At 41.8% G+C, this 21,737-nt stretch overlaps 1 protein-coding gene across 2 annotated transcripts in view; it reads left to right on the forward strand.

The window, feature by feature from the left end:
* The window catches only part of TADA1 (transcriptional adaptor 1), a 448,440-nt gene that overhangs the window by 244,855 nt on the left and 181,848 nt on the right, over positions 1 to 21,737 (forward strand). For both annotated transcript variants that reach the window (XM_044085222.1, XM_044085223.1), the window contains one exon: positions 13,076 to 13,227. In XM_044085222.1, the coding sequence (XP_043941157.1) occupies positions 13,076 to 13,227 (152 nt within the window). The remainder of the gene's footprint in view (positions 1 to 13,075; positions 13,228 to 21,737) is intronic.

Below are 21,737 nucleotides of genomic sequence, written 5' to 3' on the forward strand. Positions count from 1 at the left end.
TTGCAGTCATTACATTTGGGTTATCTGCTTGCAGTAGCCCTCAGTCGGCCTGATTAACAAAGGCTTGGGTCCTACGTCGGTTGCTGTCCCTTCTTCCATGACGTCAGGTTGTCAGGGGTATAAAACATGCAGCCGATGCCATTACATCTGTCTTTCTTGCCGTGCGGTGCCCGAAGCAGAAGCAGTTCGCAAGTGTCAGTCGGCCATCTCCTGAAATTTTCATTTTCGAGTTTTAGAACCGAAGTCTTCAACTAAAGCTAAGTACCCCATTGGGGAAACCTTTTCTTGCTCCTTACCAATGTCAGTAAAAGTTAATAATTGCATTATTTGTGGAAAGCAAATACCTCACAAAGACTTTCATTCATACTGTATTCCTTGCCTAGGCCCTGACCACGACATAACTTGCTGTCGGTTTTGTGCTTTATTTAATCAACGCATTATCCGTCGTCTGTATATTTTTGCTTCAAAATATTTTGGTTCTTGGTTTAATTATCCAGAAATATCTCCTAAGCCAGTTACCAGTTCGGCAGTACTTGGTGAGGTGCTTTTGCAGCCCCTGATACCTGCTACTTCTGACTCGCAGGCGTCTACTGAGACCCATTCGGAGTCTGGTATCCTGCGAGATGCTTCAACTGTGGAACCTGCGGATGTCTCTACCTTGGATGGGTCTGGAGCCCCTGTGCAGGCACCGGCTTCTGAGGGTGTATTCAGGCCTACGGACTTGCATATTAAACTGACGCGTTCTTCTTCATTTAGGCCAAAATCTCGAACCATTCCTAAGAGACCGATGCCCAGGCAGCATGCTCAGGCCTCTATGCCTAAAAAACAAATTATAAGAATGGCTGAAGATCTTATAACTCTAATCAGGGGAAGCCAACCTCCCCCTTCTAAGAGACCTAGGACTGAAGTTGTTTATGAATCTTCTGAACAGGATTCTTTTTTTTCTGATGATCTGGATTTGCCCTTATCTACTTATGAGGATTCTGATGCAGAGGACTCTATTTCCCTCTGTTTTCCCTCCAGAGGATTTTTCTTTTGGTGAAAACCTTACATACTCTAAGGGAGCATTTCCACTGGGAAAGCCAGGATTTTTCTGATTCAAAAAAGAGTCTTAGGGATTTCTTACTCCTGCCTTAGCATAGGCCTTTAGCTATACCTCCTGTACTAGACATTGTTGATGATGCCTTTTCAGAATCTAGTTTGGCCCTTGATTCTTTGCCTCCTGCTCCCAGAAAACCTGACAGATATTACAGGGTTCCTGATTCTCACAAGTTCAGTTTTAAAAAATCCTATTGCGGATCCAGAGACTATTTCACAGGGTACCCAAGGGCATTAAGGCTTCTACTGCTAAAAATCCTACCCCTTCTGATAGAGACTCCAGGGCGCTGGATAGATGGGATAAGAAAGTTTACACTTCTGCAACCGTGGCCATTAGGGCTTTAAACTGCCAGTTTCATATGTTAAAGTATCAGCAACATGTTATTGGCTTGCGTAAACAGAAAATGATGTTAATTCCTGACTGCGAAGAAAATAAAGAATTACAGGAGTTAATGCATTCTGCTGAACAGGTTGGAAAACATACTTTGCAATGTGGATTTGATTCATTAGAGGCCTCTTGCATGGCTGCTGTTACTGGGTCTGTGCTCAGAAGGCATGCTTGGCTTAAGGATCAATCTTTGCCTGTTCATGTTAAAGCTAAATTGTTGGATGCTTCCTTAAATTAGGACCACCTGTTTGGCAACAAGGCTGAGGAAGTGCTTAAAAAGATGGAAGATCAAGCTAAAATCTGTGTAGACTGTTAAAGATTTCTTACAAGTTCAGCCTCCTAGATTTAGTAGGCACTGGCCCTCTAAAAATTGGTCCTTTCCAGCCCCTTCCAGGTCTTCTCAAGCCAAACCCAGACACAGCAGAAACCCCAGGTTTCAGTCCCAATGGACAGACAAGACTAGTCAGTGGGGGGTTTCCACACCCAAACCTGGGAGCAGTAAGACTCCCCCCTATGGAAAACCGTCTCAATTACTTGCTTTTAAAACTTCAAGCACTTCCCAACTGAATGCTCCTTTAGGCAGAAAGATTGGTCCGCAGGCCAAAAACTGGGAACTCATTACCCAGGACAAATGGGTTTTAAATATAGTGTTCCAAGGATACAGATTTCATTTCCACACCTTACCAACACCAAGCGGGTGGCCAGATCTACCCCCAAATCAGTGGGCAGAGGCCCAAAGTCAAGTACTCTCTCTCTTAAACATGGGGGCTATTCAGTTGGTACCAGAAGAGGAAAAGGGACAAGGTTTCTGTTCGAGACTTTTTCAAGGTACCCAGAAAAAGCAACACATGGCTTCCTATCCTGGACCTTTCTATTCTAAACACCTTTCCGGTGATTCCAAAATTCAAAATGCTGACTCTTCACCAGCTGCTTCCTATGCTAGGCAAGGATGCATGGTTGGCAACACTAGACTTTAAAGAAGCATACTTGCACATCCCTATCAGTGAGTCTTGCAGAAGATACCTAAGCTTTAAAGCAGGCTACATGCACCATCAGTTCCCTGCACTGCCCTTTGGTTTATCTACTGCGCCCAGGGTATTCCCAAAGTGCCTAGCTCCAGCCATTGCATTTTGCAGGCAAATAAATATTCAAATATACCCATACCTGGACGATTGTCTAATTCAGGCAGAAAGCAAGGACATTTTGTTTGAATCATCTGGCCTTAGTTCAGAGGGTACTGACTTGTCTGGGGTTCACCATAAACGAAAAGAAATCCCACCTGGTACCCTGTCAACAAATTATATTCCTGGGAGCAATCTTGAATACAACTTCCCAGATAGCTTTCCTCACGCCAGATAAACTGATTCATTTGACAACTTACTTCAAACACGTGGCCACAAAAACCCAGCTATCTGCAAGGCAAATACTGCAAGCCTTGGGGTTCATGGCCTCCTGCATTATTCTAATTCCATATGCAAGGCTGCATATGAGGAACGGTATCTCAAAAGCTTATGGTGTCAGCATTCACAGGATCTAGAAGCAAGGATTCCTATCATACCTTGCCTACGCTTAGAGTTCCTTTGGTGGGCAGAGGCCTGCCACCAAAACAGGGGACTATCATTCACATTACCCCCTGCCGCACAAATCTTAACAACAGACGCATCAGACTATGCATTGGGGGGCTCACCTGGCAGGGAAGTGCATTCAGGGTAAATGGAACCCTAGTCAGATGCCCCTGCACATAAATCAAAAGGATTATATTGTTTACATTTTTTAAAATATCCATGATATATCATATATTTTTGAACTTGAATACTGCTGCTATCTGACTTTTAGGACATACTGTTGCTTTAAACTTTTTAAGTCTGTTTCAGGATATGATGTCATCCTTACAGGGTTTAAAACAAACTGGGCTGTTTTAAAATCTGTATCTGATGAAGTCTCTGTAATTTTGGAATATTGAGACGAAAGAGCTTATATATTTTATTTTTTATTAAATAAAAAACGTGCTTGGTGGTTTTAAGAAGTGGTCTGGCTCCTCTACACTCATTTTTGTACATAAATCAAAAGGAAATGTTAGCTGTACAGAATGCTCTGACAGCCTTCAAGGACCACATTCTTCCATGACAACTAATGGTAAAGATGGACAACACCACTGTCATGTGGTACATAAACAAGAAGGGGGGGGGGTACACATTCTTACCCCCTCTGCAGATTAGCCATGGCATTGTGGAACACAGCCTTGAGCTACCAAGTGACTCTACAAGCTCAATTCCTGCCAGGAAAACTAAATACACTGGCAGATGGACTAAGCAGAAACCTCATGGACCCACACGAGTGGAAACTGGAACCAAGGATTTTCAACATGTTGACAAGCAAATGGGGGAGGCCAGATATAGACCTGTTTGCCTCCCCCCAGAACCATCAACTGGAAAATTTTGCACAAGGATTCCCCACAAGCTAGCTTGGAAAGTGGATGCTGTATCCTTCACCTGGAAAAAAACTATCAGTTTATGCCTTTCCACCTCTGCCTCTGCTCTCCAAGGTACTACTAAAGATTAAACAGGACAAGCCAAGGACGATTTTAATTGCATCAGACTGGTCTCGCCAACACTGGTACCCAGTCTTGCGCAGTGTGTCATGCTTTGCTCCATGGCACCTGCCTCAGACTCCTTCCCTGTTGTCTCAGCAGGAGAACCAGATTCTGCACCCTCAGTTGCAAACCCTGAACCTAGCAGCCTGGCTAATTACCTAATCTCTCCTTTACCATCTTCTCAGAAAATCAGTGATGGATATCATTTTAGAGGCCTAGTACTAGAAAATCTTATGCTGCAAAATGGAAAAGAATCTGTGCCTGGAACCAATCTCAAGGAATGGACGCAGCAGTGTCCAATTTACCTCCAATTGTACAATACTTGACTGAGATTCATCAAAATTCATATCTCAGCCATTTCAGCTCATTATAGCACAGAGCCTCCCCTCTTCTCTTACCCACTGCTGAAGTAGTTCCTCAGAGGGGCCAAAAATTCAGGCCACCCAGGAGAGCTCCAACTCCAGCCTGAGATATTATCTTTGTCTTGGAGAAACTCACTCTTCCTCCTTTTGAGCCAGCTGCTACTGCAGATTTAAAATTTCTTTCCTGGAAAACAGCTTTCCCTTTGGCAATCACTTCTGCAAGAAAGGTATCTGAATTACAGGCCCTTATGGCAGTGGAACCTTTCATCATCTTTCATGCGGACAGGGTGTCCCTCAGAACCCAATCCCTCCTTCATGCCCAAGGTGGTATCCAGTGTGGCTCTTAATCAGTCCATTCATTTGCCTACCTTCTTTCCTAACCCACAGAACAAAGGGGAACGGATATTGCACTCTTTAGATGTGCACAGACAGCTTAGATTCTACTTGGACAGGACTAAACCTCAAAGGAAATCTGAGCAACTGCTGATGGCATTTGCTGCAGGGACAGAGGGGAAAGCTATTTCAAAACAAACCATTTCAAAATGGATAGGTCACTGCATTCATTTATGCTATAAACACCGTGGAAAACTTATCCTAAAGGGCATCAGACCCTATTCAACCAGGGCTGCATCTACCTCTCAGGGGCGTCCCTACTAGGGACATCCTAGAAGCTGCCACCTGGAGTTCTGTACATACTTTCACCAAGCATTATCATTTGCCAATTTTCTCTAAATCCAGGGCTGTTTTTTCCACTGCAGTCTTGCAGGGCCTTATAGCTGGTCCTAATTCTATTTACATTCCTCCTCCCAACTTAAGCTTTAGTAATCTACCCAAATGTGATGACTACAACAGTGAAACACGAAGAATATAGTACAGTTGTGTACACTTACCATAAATGTAGATGTTGGAGTGTATTCACTGTTGCAGTCCTGGTTACCCTCCCTCCAGCTCCCTTTTCTTCTTCTGGCTGTACCTCTACTCTCACTTACTGTGCTCTAAAAGCTTTTTGGTGTATTTGCTTTTCTGTTGGAGGTATATCCTTGTATTTATAGATTTAATTGCTTCCCATTATGGGGGCACCTGACATCTGGGGCAAGAAAACCTGATGTAATGACATTGGCTGCATGTTTTATACCCCTGGCGACCTGACGTCATGGAAGAAGGGACAGCAACCGACACAGGACCCAAGACTTTGTTAATCAGGCCGACTGAGGGCTACTGCAAGCAGATAACCCAAATGTAATGAATGCAACCGTGAATACACTCGAACATCTACATTTATGGAAAGTGTACACAACTGTACTTTCTCTTGATGGCCAGAAATCCCAAGCTTTCGCAGGCTGCTGTTCTCATATTGTCATCATCTCAGAAGCAGTCTACTAGTAGGTATATTGCAGTAAATGGAGAAGGGTTGTTATATGGACAGAATCTTGGAGACTGGATCCTTTCTCTGCCCCTTTGAAATTGGTTTTGGATTTTGTCAACGAGTTGTTTGTTTTTCTACGATTAAAGTACAACTGATGGCTATATCTAACTTCCATGTCAGCAGAGATAATGTACCACTAACTTACCTTAAGATTTCCAAAGCGTTCCTGCGTTTCTCAAGGTTACGTTTTGCTGCATCTCCCAGTATGGGATCCAGCATCTCCTTAGGGATTCACCTTTTGTTTTGCAAGTCCTTGCAGGGCCCCCATTTGAACTTCCATCTACTTCTGACGTGAAACTCTTATCTTGGAAAACTTTGTTTTTGGTAGCAGTTACTTCCACAAGGAGTGTTCCGGAGTTGCACGCGCTTGATTCTTCAACTCCTTATTTGGTGTTCTATAAAGGCAGGGGGTCTGTTCGTACAAACCCTTTTTTTGGTGTTCCATAAAGGCAGGGGGTCTCTTCGTACAAACCCTTCTTTTGGTGTTCCATAAAGGCAGGGGGTCTCTTCGTACAAACCCTTCTTTTGGTGTTCCATAAAGGCAGGGGGGGGGGTCTCTTTGTACAAACCCTTCTTTTGCTGTTCCATAAAGACAGTGTGTCTCTTTGTACAAACCCTTTTTTTCTTGCCTAAGGTAGCATCTGAGAATAACCTTAATAATTCAGTTAATTTTCCTTTGTTTTTCCCAATTTCTCCACTAAAGGCAAATTCCTTTTGCATTCTTTGGATGTACATAGGCAGCTGAGGGTTTTATTTGGGCTGTACCAAAACTTTCAGAAAATCCAGTCAGTTGTTTGTTTCTTTCAAAATCTTGGTTGTGCTCACCTTTGTCTAAAGTAACTTTATCCAAGTGACTCTCGGATTATATTTTGTTTGCATATTCTTTGAAAGCAAGATCCTTCCACACAAGCCTAAGGGTCATTCGACAAGGGCTATGGCTACTTCTACAATGTTCTTGTCTAGAGTATCAGTGGATGAAGATTGTGCAACTGATACTTGGCTGGGTCGCCACAATTTTGTGTTGCATTATAAGCTGGACATTCAGTCATTTGGTTCTGCTGTATTACGGAATATCCTTGCTTAGTTCTTTGGCTGGGACTCTGTCCCACAGGTTGAAGCCAGGTGGAGCAGACAACATCGGAGACAAAAGTTATAAAATTTGTATACTTAAAGTAATGATAGAGCCATGCTGTCTGTCTCCATACAAGATCGGAGACAAACGTTATAAGATACTTAAAGTAATGATAGAGCCATGCTGTCTGTCTCCATCTGGTTCAAACCCCCCCCATCATCATCGACCCCTTTTTCCCATTTTCTACATGGGGTTGGGGTGTCGTGTTAACCGTCGACATCTCTCATGATTCAATGCTGCACCCCTGCCTTCTTTGACACTCGTACCTGACTGTCACAGATTTTCTCTCACACAGTCCATCCACCTCTTTGCTGGACATCCTCACTTCCTCTTACCTTCTTCCTGTCTGTCCCAAATCATCTTCACCAGATTGTCTTCTGCTTTTCTGCACATGTGTCCAAACAACTGCAGCCTGTTCTGTTTGATCTTTTTTTGCAGTTGGAGCTACTTTGGCTTCTGCTCTTATGTCCTCATTTCTTCATCTGTCCCACAGTGTGCATCCTACCACTCTTCTCAGGCACTTCATTTCCATCACTTTAAGCTTCCTCAACTGCTCTGTCTTTACTGCCCATATTTCTGTACCATACAGTAGTACTAGTCACATCACTGTATTGTACAGCTTACTTTTCAGTTTCTTTGGCATTCTTCTGTCATAGACTACACCTGACACTCTGTGCCAGTTGGCTGCAGCCCCTGTGATTCTAGTTTTGACCTCTTCAGGCAGACTTCCCTTCTCCTCAACCACCCCTCCCAGATACTTGAAGATGTTAACCTGTTCCACAATATTCCCTTCTATCTCAATTCTCAGTTCTTCTGATTTCCCAATTTACTGCTGTCACCACTGTCTTGTCTGTACTTGGTTTCTTCCCATGTGCCTTCAGTTTTCCCCTTCCTGTCCCCTCCTTTTTGTGGTCATAGCGAGTCTTCACTTCTGAGATGACCAGACATTGGAGATTGTTTGTTCTTCATGTATGGAGTCTCCTCCATTTAAGGATCTTTTTTTTTTAGTATATTTTTTAGCTCACTTGCTGCCGTGGTGCAGCAGTTAGCGTTGTCGCCTCACAGCAAGGGGTTCTCTGGTTCAATTTTATTTTATTTATTTGTAGTTTGTTAACCGGGAAAGTCCATTGGGCCAAAATGAGCCCGTTTGTAATGGAGGCCCAGGGAGAAGAGCTCCATATACAATTATTACAAAGCTATTATTAAGAAAGTTAAGTACAATACAATTTTCAACACTACTAAAAACACAGTAATATGGAAGACAGAATAATAACATTTGTGCAAGGTGTTGTAACAAAGCATTGAATGAAATTAAAACATAAGTATTTTGGACTACATAAGTATAATTTGAGTTCAGGCACTTATGCACTCAAAGTTTCATGAGGTGAGAGGTAGGAAGAATTAACGAGAGAGTAGAACAATGAAAGGTGAATAGGCCGAGTTATAAGAAAGGAAAAAAGGGAGAGGGAGTGAAAATGAAATGAAGGGAGTCACTAGGGTGAGTTTTGAGAAAGGAGAAAAAAGGATGGGGGAGCAGAAATGATATAGAGAGAGAGTCAGGTGGGGTGAGAGCATGAGCATTCCCAGTGAGAAGAGAGATGGGAATGTACCATGGTCTTGAAGGCGGAGTGGTTTTGGGTGATTCAAATGTGGGGGGGGGGGGGGCAGTGAATTCCATAGGCAAGCGATGGAGAGAGACGAGAGAAATTGCCCAGGTGGATGTAAGGGTTTGTACGCATTTCCAGGAGATTATGGTTACTGGACCTGAGTAGTCTGTCAGGATGATACAAGGTGGGTATGGAGTAGAGGGAAGGGCAGTTGGAGGGTTTGAAAATGAGTTTGTGAGGAATTAACAGTTGAATGTAAGAGAGGTAGTGGGGGAGTTCCAGCCAGTTCAAGGAGTGAAGTGCATCACAGTGGTGGGAGGAAGATTTTTTCTCAGTAGCAAACTTGGAGATTTTATTGTAGCAGGATGACAGTTTTGACTTTAGGGAGGATTGAAGGTTGGTGAGGAGAGGGACTCCATACAAGAGAGGGGATGAGGTAGGAAATACAGTATATGTTTGTAAGAGGGAGTGAGATAACAGCTGTGACGAAACAGCATTCCGAGCTTTTGGTGTGTTTTTTCAGTACTAGTTTGTATATGAATGTCAAACTTTAAATGTTCTTCAATGATAACACCTAGAAGTTTTGTATGGGAGACTATTTCAATGGGAATCTTATTCTGACTGACTATGGAGAAGGAATTTTTATCGCTAGAGGTGTTTTTAGATGGGGTAAAGATCATGAATTTGGTTTTGGATGCATTGAGAGCAAGGTGATTATTCAGCATCCAAGACTCAGTACAAGAGAAGGCATCTTGTGTTAGTTGCATGAGTTTGGGGAAAGACTAAGCATAGCAAATTATGGTGGAATCGTCTGCGTATTGGGCAAGTTTAGTATTAGGAATGTACAGATGAAAATGATTAATGAAGATGTTAAGTAAGGGACCCAGTATTGAGCCTTGTGGAACTTCTGTTGGAGTGTGAAGGAAGGAAGAGTTACTATTGTTCCACTTGATGGCTTGCTGTCTATTAGAAAGGTAACTGGAAAAACAGTTAATAGAGGAGGGGGAGAGATTGAGAAGATAGGGAGAGTTTGGACAAGAAAAGGTTGTGGGGAAACAGTATCAAAGACCTTTGATAAGTCTAGGAGAAGGGTAGATACAATGTTGCCAGAGTCTCAGGCATAGTTGATGATGTCAAGGAAGGAGAGAGGGGCAGTGGTAGGACTAGGTCCAGGTCTAAATCTATGTTGAGTTGGACAAAGAAGTTGATTGTTTAGGAGGTAGGGAAGGAGTTGCAGTTGTATGCCTTTTTCAAGGACTTTTGAGATAGGGGACCGGATGGCTATAGGACGGAAGTTGGAAATTTCAGGGACAGGATGGATATAGGACGGAAGTTGGAAATTTCAGTATTGTTGCCTCCTTTGTGGAGGGGAATGATGAACGCTTTCTTCCAGAGTAGGGGTACATAGGATTCTTGGATTGAACAGTTGATAAGTATGGTGATGGGAAGAGCTGTGCCATTGGCAGCTAGCTTGAGAAAGTTATGGAAGGTTGTCTGGGGCATGACAGCATGGTTTTAGTAGAAGTTTTTTATGGTGTGCAGAGAGACGGGTTGTATGGTGAAGGGGGGATGAGTAGTGTTGATGTCAGTGGGACTAGAGGGTATAGGATGAGGGTGGAGTAGAAGTGTTATTGGAGAATGATGTGGTGAGCTTGGCTATTGAATCAGTAAAGAAAGAGTTGAATTGGGTAGCTAAGATATCTCGAGAGTTAGGGTCAGGGCAGGGATTGTCTTTTTTGCTAGGAGAGGAGAGTAGATACACTGTTGCAAAATTTTGGGGGGGGGTTGGATCTATGATTGTTTTGAAGCTTGGAGTAGTATGACTTTCGGTCTAAAGCAATTTGTTTTTTCACTTTATTACGGAGTTGTGTGTAAATGAGAGGAAGGGTAGAGGAATGGTGAGGATGCAGGGAGTAGAGTTGGTAAAGGTGGATGAGTTTAAATACTTGGGATCAACAGTTCAGAGTAATGGTGAGTGTGAAAGAGAGGTGAAGAAGAGAGTACAGGCAGGGTGGAAAGGGTGGAGAAGAGTGTCAGGAGTGATTTGTGACAGACTGGTACCATTAAGAGTGAAAGGGAAGGTCTACAAGAGGGTAGTGAGACCAGCTATGTTATATGGGTTGGAGACGGTAGCATTGTCGAAAAGGCAGGAGTCAGAGCTGGATGTGGCAGAGTTAAAGATGTTAAGATTTGCACTGGGTGTGATTAGGATGGACAGGATTAGGAATCAGTATATTAGAGGGTCAGCTCAGGTTGGACAGTTTGGAGACAAAGCAAGTGAGGCGAGATTGCGTTGGTTTGGACATGTGCTGAGGAGGGATGCTGGGTATATTGGGAAAAGGATGCTAAGGATGGAGCTGTCAGGTAAGAGTAAAAGAGGAAGGCCTAAGATGAGGTTTATGAATGTGGTGAGAGAGGACATGCAGGTGGTTGGTGTGAAAGAGCATGATGCAGAAGACAGGAAGAAATGGAAACAGATGATCCGCTGTGGCGACCCCTAATGGGAACAGCCGAAAGAAGATGATGATGATTTTATTACGGAGTTGCTTATACTCATTAAGGGTGTTAGGTGTTATAGATTTATGGTAACACTTCCAAGATTTATCTCTGAGATGCATGAGTGTAATAGTTGCTATAGTTAGCCAAGGGGTGGATTTGGTTTTGATTCTTTTAGCTCTGGGGGGAGCAAAGCTATCTAGTAGGTTATTGAATGTAGTATTGAAGCATGTAACGGCATTGTCAAGAGGGAGGGTTTTTACAGGGTTCCAGTTCATATGTTTTAGTGAGTCAGAGAAAGCTAGAGGGTTGAAGTTTTTTATTTTTCTCGGCTGGAGGGCCTTCTGTGTGGAGTCTGCATGTCCTCCCTGCAGTCGAGTGAGTTTTAAAGACATGCTTGTAGGTGCTTGTGTGTATGTGTGCACCTTCTGTGAAAGTTGGGCGCCAGGCTGGCAACTCAACACCACAAAAAAAACACTGCCAATCAGTCTGTGGACAGGTGATCCACTGTGGCGACCCCTAACCGGGAAAAGCTGAAAGACATTGCTTTGTAGTATGTTTTGTCAGCTAGATAAGTATATTGGAAGTGGTCATCATGGGGCCAACTCTGTTTGAGGATTATAGTGAGGAGGGGGGAGTTATGGATTATGGATGTAGAGCCAAGAAGGCTAAAGATTTTTGGAACTGCCTGGTGTCGGAGCCAAGTTGGATTTGACGTCAAACTGGTTGAATCGGGTGGAGACAGACAACATGGATCTATTGTTATTATGGCAAGGGCATAACTTTTGTTTTCTCTCTAACTCCAAGTAGCACTCTGGTAAAATTCTTCGAGTAGTACTTAAGTCCCTTAAGTTTACCTTTGTGTTTTCTCTCTAACTCCAAGTAGCACTGGTAAAATTCTTCGAGTAGTACTTAAGTCTCTTGTCTTTACTTTGCTACTGTTGATTTTCTTAATCTTTTAAACCTGGTCGCCATTCCTTTTGTGATCATTTTTTACCTACGAACCTTTTGTGATCATTGTGTAAAAAGCGTTGTTAATGGCTCGTCATTTTCTTTAACGGAGCTTGTACGTTTATTCAGAGGTTGTGCTATTTGTATAAGCCTGTTTATGTTCTCACACTGACTCATTTTAAGTTACAAATATTTGTGTTTTCCTTCAGTACTGCTGACATACAATCTCACAATTATTTCTCGTGCTGAATGAAAGCACATGATTGATTATTTGTTTAATTTAATAGCTTTCAGCTTTGACTGTAGTGCATGCAGGTAGATGAATGTCTTGTATAACTTGTTGTGTAACTATTTGTGTTGTCTGTTGAATTCTTTTGAGCTAGCAAATCGAATGATACATAAAAAGTAAATATTTGTTGACATCCTAATTAGAAAGAAAATCCCCTGTGATTTTAGGGGCTGTGGTGTTTCTTGCGTTACTTGTTAACTTTTTTTTTTTTTTTTGGTGTAACTGGCTCCTACATGACAAATATTGTTCCATCACTTTTCTTCCCTCCTTCCTCCACAGATCAATATTTTGCTTTCTGTTGTGACTTTTTCTGCATTGCTTTACAAAACTGTGATTTGTGGTAATTCTGTAGCTGTCAACAGCCAGCATGTGGTACCTTGAAACTGAAGGGGAACTATCATTTTTTTCCTACTGGACTTTGGTAGCAGACCCCACAGGTTTGATTTGTTATACAACTCCTCAATAGTATGCAAATATAGCGGAAAGAGCATATAGGTTGATCTGCATAACTGGATCTTTCTGCATATTGACATGACACAAAGGCAGTGGGGAAGGTTGACAAAACAGGATGAGATTGTGAGAACAGGATATTTAAGAGTGCTGGTGGATGTGGAATTTACAGTTATGATGTTTTAGCATAGATTGTTGGCCAGCCTGAAACAAATGTGCTTGAATGACACACTTAGACTGGTATCTTTGCTGAGTAAGTAATTTGTTCGTTTCCATGTTCCAGTATCATCTTAAGGATATTCTCACAGCAGTAGTCTCCAGAAGAAAGGCATATCGTTTAAAGGATGGCCATTTCAAGTATGCGTTCGGAAGCAACATTAATCCTCAGCCCTACCTAAAGAACAGCCTTGCAGCATACAACCATCTAATGGAAAGGTAAGAACAATGAAAACAATGCCCTGACAAGCTACACACAGCAGAAAAAGCATTACTTATCCTGGCAGAAGTCTCCACATTCCTTTCTCATTCAGCTGTTGTACGTACTGTACAGGTGTCTACCAAATGACGGACCATAGGAAAGTTTCCCACATTATTCCCTTCTGCCTCCTTTCCTCCTCTCCATTCACAGGTTAGTGCATTGGTTATTGATGTAACTTAGAGGATGATAGTCCCCCCCCCCCCCCCGTAGGAACACAAGAACAGTACTAGGCAGGCGTGCACAGGAGCCATGAGAGGCCCACTCATATTTCCCATTAAATAGATGCACTGAAATATTCTTGCTACTTGTCTCCAAAATCGAGCAGGGCTGTAAGTAATAACCCTGGGGTAAATGTGTGTTGACACATCCAGTCATCAAGACTAGCGCTAAAGAGAAAGTAGAAATTTATAGTGGTAACTTATTCCGAAGGCTGAGTTAGGAACCTGTCCCTCCTTGTTGATTTGTTGGTGTAGAGTTAGGTCCCTAGTACAGGTGATTGTAGAGCCACTGCTTTTTTGTGAAGACTAGGAAGTCAAGTTGGACTGGGTCCTTCATGGCTTGAAAAGCAAAACACAGGTCACTTCAGAGTAGCCGGTAGGCTAATGAGTATAAGGAGAGTTTTACTTTTTATTTATTTCATTTTTATATTTGTTGACCGAGAAAGCCTGACTGGGCCAAAGGCCCAGGGAGGAAAGCTCCAATATAAAGAATGAACAGTTAATATGCAGACAGAGCACAGGAGCACGCCAAAGCTGAAGGAAATTCTCCACATAAACAGAGTATCTTCAAGTAAATCCACAAAATAGAGGCAGTTTAATTAATAATAAAAATCTGGCAAGTGCTTTCATTCTCATGGGCTTCCTCAGACCAGTACAAATACATAGTTTCACGTATATATAAATTCATAAATGATATCATTTCCTGTGTAAGTAATTGACTAATTCATCCTAATCATTATAATATATCAAAAAAAAAAAAAATATATATATATATATATATATATATATATATATATATATATATATATATATAAACTTCTATCAGACTAATATCACTATAATGTACAATAAAAAATATATACGTATATATTTAAGAAACTCATGGACATAATTAATAATTACTATAAAAAATATATAGAATAATAGGCTCGTTTTTTAAAAAAAATAAATAAATATATAAAAACATACTTGGGAGTTACTTAAACTTTTAATTTCCTCCCCTTCAACATGGGTCTCATAGGAACTTTATCATTAAGACCCGGTTTCCTATCAGCCCTTAACCTTATAATCTATTTAACTTCGCACTGCTCCGTATAGTTTCTCACATTACCACCCCTCTGACTAGGTGTGTTAACTTGCATGACCAGAAACTTAAATGAATGTTGGTCTGATGTCTCAATAACCTGTTTAGACAGGGCATTTTTACTAGCTCTAACAGAAATATTATAAAGATGTTCTCTTATTCTTTCTTTCAGTCTCTTGTCAGTTTTGCCAACATAAAATGCTGGACATGATACACACCTAGCTAACCTGTTTAGAGTCACAAGTTGCTCTGACTTTAAAATCAAAACGCTGTAAACTAAGGGGGTGTGTGAAGCAAGCACTAGTATCTATACAATTGGAAAACTTGCAATTATTACACGGTACGGTACGTCCGTGTATGGATTGGATTATGGGGGTGGTAGTATGTACAGGATAACATAAAAGTCTATGGAGATTCATCCTATTCTTAAAAGTAAAGTGTGGTCTAGCTCCCACTATATCTCTAATATGTGGATCCACAGTAAGAATATCCCAATGTTTAAAAAATATATCTTTAATATTACTGACATCCTGTGTATAATATAGGACTACTTTCATTTCCATAGAACGTAAAGGTATGACAGTGGAGCTATCACCTGCAATACTCTGCACATTGCTTCTATCCATAAAATATGGTGAGGCTCTATCCTGTCTCAGTGTATCTATTGTAGGACCTCTCTCAAACTATAGGACATATTCAATAACCCAATACGTAGTCCAAGATCGCACTACACTGAGGAAAGGGTACATTTCCCAATCCCACTATAGTGCGATCTGCACTACACTGTCAAACCTTGCTATAGCGGCTGTTCACTATTGTAAGGTTCAACGATATAGTACTCGCACTAATGGTTCTGTTACCTGATTTACGCACATAGTTGATTGCACACAGTGCGATTGACTATGTGATTGTAAACCTATATATATATATATATATATATATATATATATATATATATATATATATATATATCTATGTAAAATCGGAGAGAGACTAGATCCAACTGCATAGTATTGATTAATTGCAGAACTGTTCTCCAAGGATTATTGACTAATGTCTTAGGATAAGTTCTAAGTTCTTTAATTTTTATTTCCATCAAAGCTGTTTTCTTCGGTGAAAATAAAAAGTCTTCCATGTTAGGCATTATTTTGGACTTCCCTCATCTTGTTATGCATTTCCTGGTAATTGCTGGTATTGTCCACAACAAATACAATTTGTTTCATTCATATGGGGACCATCATTTACATTTAATAATAATAGAGATTTAGATGAAACAAAGGATTCTGTAAATAAGCTTGCAAGGAATTATTATTATTACTACACAAAATTTTAATATGATTACCGTCGTAAAAGATGTGATACCAATCCGCTTTTGATGTTTGCCGACATCTCCAACGCTGCCCATTTCTGGATGTACAAATTTTTGCAAGTTTGTCAGGCGTTTTAGCTGTTGTTGGATTTGGTTACTTTTAGTAGGAGTTTGTTGGAGATCTTTGGGATCGACATCTGGAGGTGTTTGAGAGCAGGGCAGTTGTTAGGGTGGTAGAGGATGATATGAGTGAAAATGAATTGGTTGAAGGTAAAAAGACTGGGAAGTTGAAGCCGTTTTAGTTACTGCAGTGCACTGGTATTATGATCTGTATGGGAGGATAGAAGCAAATCTTGATATTTTGTTATAACAGGACTCAAGTTTGCTTCAATCAGTTTTCCTGAGGTTAGTGAATATTGGTAAAGCATATAGCAAGGTGGAAAGTAGACGAGTTCTGGATACGGCATTTCTGGTGCAGTCAGTTAGGAAAGGTTTGACTCCGTACAGTGAGCCAAGTTTGATGTGCACCTTTTTGATAGTTATGGCTAGCTGCTTGTCAAATCAAAGTTTGTTGTTGATGGTCACCGGGAGGAGCTTAGTGCATTCCACTGGATCTATTCTAGTTTTATTGGAAGAATAGAAGGTGATCATGTTATTTTGTTATCAGTGAAGAGCATGAGCTTAGTTTTATTAGGACTGAAAACAAGTTGGAGTCAGGTAATTTTTGATGTCACTGAAAGCTTTCTGAGTTATTTGCTGGAGTTTTGGTATAGAGGGATCTGAAAAAGTAAGGGAGGAGTCGTCTGCATATTGAATAGTGGTTGAGATGAGTTTATTGGTGAACATTGTAAAAAGCAGTGGGCCAAGTGTGGATCCTTGAACATTGACAGAGACGAGTAAAAGGGAAAAGTGTTCGGTATGCCACTTGACTTCCTGTTGGCGGTCAGATAAATACCGAAGAAACCAGGAGAGGGCGGGTTGGCGAAGGTTTAATGAGGCTAGCTCATTGAGTGGTTTCTGATGAGAAACCGTGTCAAAAGCTTTTGACATGTCTAGAAAGATAGAGGAGATGTCGAGGCTGGTATTACTAAGATGGTTGACTGAATTTGTAAAGATAGGAGCAGTAGTGGTGCTATACTTTGGCCTAAAACCGTGTTGGGATGCAGATAGGAGTTTGTTTTTCAGTAAATAGTCATGTAGTTGTGAATGGATGCAGTTTTCAAGAATCTTGGCAGTGGAGGGGGAGAATGGCTTTTGGCATGTAGTTGTTGAAATCAGTGGATGTGCCACCTTTGTGCAGAGGGATTATATGAGATATTTTCCAGAGTTTGGGGATATATTGTTCGGTAATGAACTGGTAGATTAGGATAGAAATGGGGAAGGAATTGACATCTGATGCTATTTTAAGAAATTCATTGGAAAGCTGCTCTGTGGCGAGGGGTGAGGGCTTTAGTCTGGAAAGAAGTTTCTTTATGCTATTAGTTTGTATAGGTGTAATTGAGAAGGATTTGAGGTTATCTGTTGTCTGTACAGGTAAGGCTAGAGGGTAGTACCGGGTTTTTTTTTTTTTTTTTTACAAGCAATAGGATAGAATTGACAAAGTGAGAATTAAATTGGGAGGCAAGACAGTCAGTGGTGTTGGTAGTGGTTGGAGTTGGGGTTGTGATCTGACCTGGTTTTAGCAAACGGTTGATGGCTCGGCAGAATTTCTTGGGTTATGTTGGTGCTTTTATTGCATTCTTGTGTAGTAGATTTTTTTTGTCACGTTTAATTTGTTTTTTTTGGCTAGGTTGCACATTTGATGTTGGTTGAGAAATGACATTTCATTTTTTGGTGTCATGATAGTGGTACCAGGCTGTGTCTCTTAGTTTAAGTAGCTTCTTGGTCTCGTTCATGAGCCATGGTATATGTTTGGATTTAATATGGGATTTTCTTATGGGGGCTAAGTTATTTAGAATACTGATAAATTTGTCATTGAATTATTTACCAGCCGAGTAGAGGTGGAGATGTTTCAGAGGGGACGAGTCACATTTGTGCAGAAGGGTTTTAAAGACTTCAGGTGAGAATTTTTTTTTGTTGCATATGTTTTTGTGAAGGAGGACAGATACGTTATCTAATCAGGTAGGTGGTTTGGTGATCACTTAGGCTGTCAGGGAGACAGCCGGATTGGTAGCAGGGAGAAGGTTTATTTGTAAGGGTCCAATCCAGTATTGATTGTCTTTTACTGTGCTTGTTGACCCTGGTAGGGGATTTTATCATTTGACAGAAACCATGGAGGTTAATGAAACCATAGAGATGAATGAAATTGGATGAATTGTCAGAGCTGCAGTTAGACCACTCTAGGTTAAAATCCCCCATTATTATGGCTTCTTGACTATTTGTTGAAACACACCAGCAAAAGAGGGCTTCAGTAGAGGTTGGGTCATTGCCAGGAGATATGTAGCTATGATAATGATGTGTTTGGTAGAGTTAATTTGGAGACGATAGATTAAAATTTCAGAACTCAGTCATTACAGTTTGAGAATATCTTTGTATATTATGGCAATGCCCCCCCCCCCCCCCCCCGCGCGAGTCCTATCATGCCTGTGGATGTTACACCCAGCAGTTAGTATTTCAGTATCTAGCTTGTGTTTCTGTTAGTATGTCTGTGTATAGAATATTTGGTAAGGGTTGCATGGAATTCAGAAGATGTTCATCGTGTTACACTGCTGCAGTCATTACACTTGGGTTATCCTGCCGTCAGGCAGTCCCGCAGTCGGCCAGAGTTCCAAAGTCTTGGTCTGGCGTCGGTTGCTGTCACTTCTTCCCTGATGTCAGTGTGCCATAGGTATATAAGATGCATCCGCCATTTTCTTCAGTCTTTCTTGCTGCGCGGTGCCCAAAGCAGAAGCAGTTCACAAGTGCCGGTCGGCCGACTCCTGAGATTTTCGAAGTTGAATTTCAGATCCGAAGTCTTCAATAAAGCTAAGTACCCCGTTGGGGAAACTTTTTTCTTGCCTCAGACCGATGTCAGAAAAAGTTAATAATTGTGCTTCTTGTGGGAAGCAAATACCTCATAAAGACTTCCACTCTGACTGTATTCCATGCCTAGGCCCTGATCACGACTTCACTAGTTATCGGTTTTGTGTTAGATTTAACAAACACACTATAAAAAGACGTTTTGATTTTGCTTTGCACTACTTTGGCCAAAGGTTCAATTATACCATACCGTTGGATCAGCCGACGACCTCAATCCCGAAAAAATGCAAAGACAAGGATAAAGACAGGCATCCGAGGTCCAAAACCGACAACGAAACCTCTTCTAGGCCAGTCGCCGGTTCACCAGTTCTCAGTGAGGTACTTTCGCAGCCCCTGACACCCGCTACCTCAGAGCCACAGGCCGCTTCCGACTCCCACGTGGAGACAGCTAGGCCTCTGGAAACACAAGGTATTGGGCCTACGGAAACTAATCCCTCAGATGGGTCTGGAGCCGCTGAGCAGGCATCGGCTTCTGAGGGTGTTTTCAGACCTTCACAACTTACCATTAAAACAACAGCCAAGACAAAGGTACCACTAAAGACAAAGAAACAAGTACAGAATTCTCCTGGACAGTCCTCCATGCCTAAGAAACAGATGTTTAAAATGGCCAAAGACCTCATTACTGTAATCAGGGGTTCCCATCTCCCTCCTGAGAAAAGGCCTAGGCAGGATACATACTATGATTCCTCTGATCAGGTTTCCATTTCCTCTGATTCCTCTTCAGACCAGGGATACTCTCTACCCCCCAATGAGGACTCTGATGCTGAAGAATCTATCCCTTCAGCCTCTCCTCCTGAGGATTATTCTTTTGGGGAAACTTTGCATACCATGAGGGAGCATTTCCATTGGGAAAGTCAGGATTACTCAGAATCCAAGAAAAGGCTCAGGGATTTCCTTTTATTGCCTCAGTACAGGCCACTGGCTATTCCGCCTGTGCTAGACGTTGTGGATGATGTGTTCTCTGAATCCAGCTTATCTCCTGATTCTTTGCCCCCTGCTCCAGCCAAGCCAGACAGGTACTATAGAGTCCCTGACTCTCACAAGTTTCTTTACAAAAACCCTTCTGCTGATCCAGAAACTATTTCCCAGGGTCCAAAAGGGGTTAAGGCTTCCATTGCAAAAAATCCAGTACCCTCTGACAGAGATTCCAGAGCTTTGGATAGATGGGGGAAGAAAGTATACATTTCTGCAACCTTAGCAGTAAGAGCTTTAAATTGCCAGTTTCACATGCTTAAGTACCAACAATATTTAATGGTTCAGTTAAAACAGAAAATGCTTGCAAGCTCAGAAGCTCCTGGTTGTAAAGAAATGCAGGATTTATTGCATGCAGTTGAACAGGTGGGAAAACATACTCTGCAATGTGGTTTTGATTCTTTAGAGGCCTCTTGTAGAGCCGCAGTTACAGGTTCTGTGATTCGAAGACATGCTTGGTTAAAAGAACAGAGTTTACGTGATCATGTTAAGGCAAAATTATTGGATGCTCCTTTACAGCATGATACCTTGTTTGGTGTTAAGGCAGAAGAGGTGTTAAAGAAAATGGAGGATAAATCTAAATCTATGCAAACAGTCAAGGATTTCTTACAGGTACAGCCACCTCGGTTTAGCAGAAATTGACCTACAAAGACTTGGTCCTTTCCAGTGTCAGACAGGCCACAGAGAGGCAGATACAGATGCCCAAGAGGCAGATCTCAACCCCAAGGCTCAAACAGACAACGACAGTGCGGCACCTCAACCCCAAAAGGAGATGAGGACAAGTCTCAACCTTACAGGAAACAATCACAATGACTTTCCCCTTCGTACACCAAGCACGTCCCTTTTTGAAGCCCCCTTAGGGGGAAAACTAGCACTTTTTTCTCAAAACTGGCAAACAATCACCCAAGACAAATGGGTTCTGAATATTGTGTCTCAAGGTTACAGGCTCGACTTTCATACATTACCAAGGCTAAAAGGAATGCCAGACCTGCCACAAAATCAATGGGCAGAGGCACAAAAACAAATTTCCGCCCTCATGGACATGAGAGCTATTCAGAAAGTACCACAACAGGAACAAGGACAAGGATTTTACTCAAGACTCTTCCTGGTCCCCAGAAAGGACAAGGCCTGGAGGCCCATACTAGACCTTTCAACAAATTTCTGCCCTTATGGACATGAGAGCTATTCAAAAAGTACCACAACAGGAACAAGGACAAGGATTTTACTCAAGACTCTTCCTGGTCCCCAGAAAGGACAAGGCCTGGAGGCCCATACTAGACCTTTCAATTCTGAATACTTACCTGGATATTCCAAATGTTGACATTACAGCAGCTTCTACCCATGCTGGGCAAGAAGGCTTGGCTTGTTACTCTGGACCTCAAAGAGGCATACCTGCATGTCCCTATCAGACAAAATTGCAGAAGATACCTCAGATTCAAAGCTGGTACAATGCACTACCAATTCTCTGCACTGCCCTTTGGCTTATCTACTGCACCCAGGGTCTTCACAAAGTGCCTGGCACCAGTAATTGCATTTTGCAGACAAAAAGGAATTCAAATATATCCATACCTGGACGACTGTCTCATTCAAGCAGAGACAAAGGACATTCTTCTACAGCATCTGGCGTTTGTAAAAAGGTTGCTAATTTCTCTAGGGTACACAGTAAACGAAAAGAAGTCAAAACTAGTGCCCTCGCAACAGATTATATTCCTGGGTGCCAGCTTAAATACAACGGCCCAGATGGCTTACCTCATGCCAGACAAACAAGTTCACCTAACTCAATATTTTCAATTTCTGGCAAAAAAGTCCCATCTCCCTGCAAGAAAAATTCTGCAGGCCCTGGGATTCATGGCATCCTGCATTCTG

This window comes from Protopterus annectens, chromosome 10.part0 (assembly GCF_019279795.1).
Source record: "Protopterus annectens isolate FY-2018-M chromosome 10.part0, PAN1.0, whole genome shotgun sequence".
NCBI lineage: Eukaryota > Metazoa > Chordata > Ceratodontiformes > Protopteridae > Protopterus > Protopterus annectens.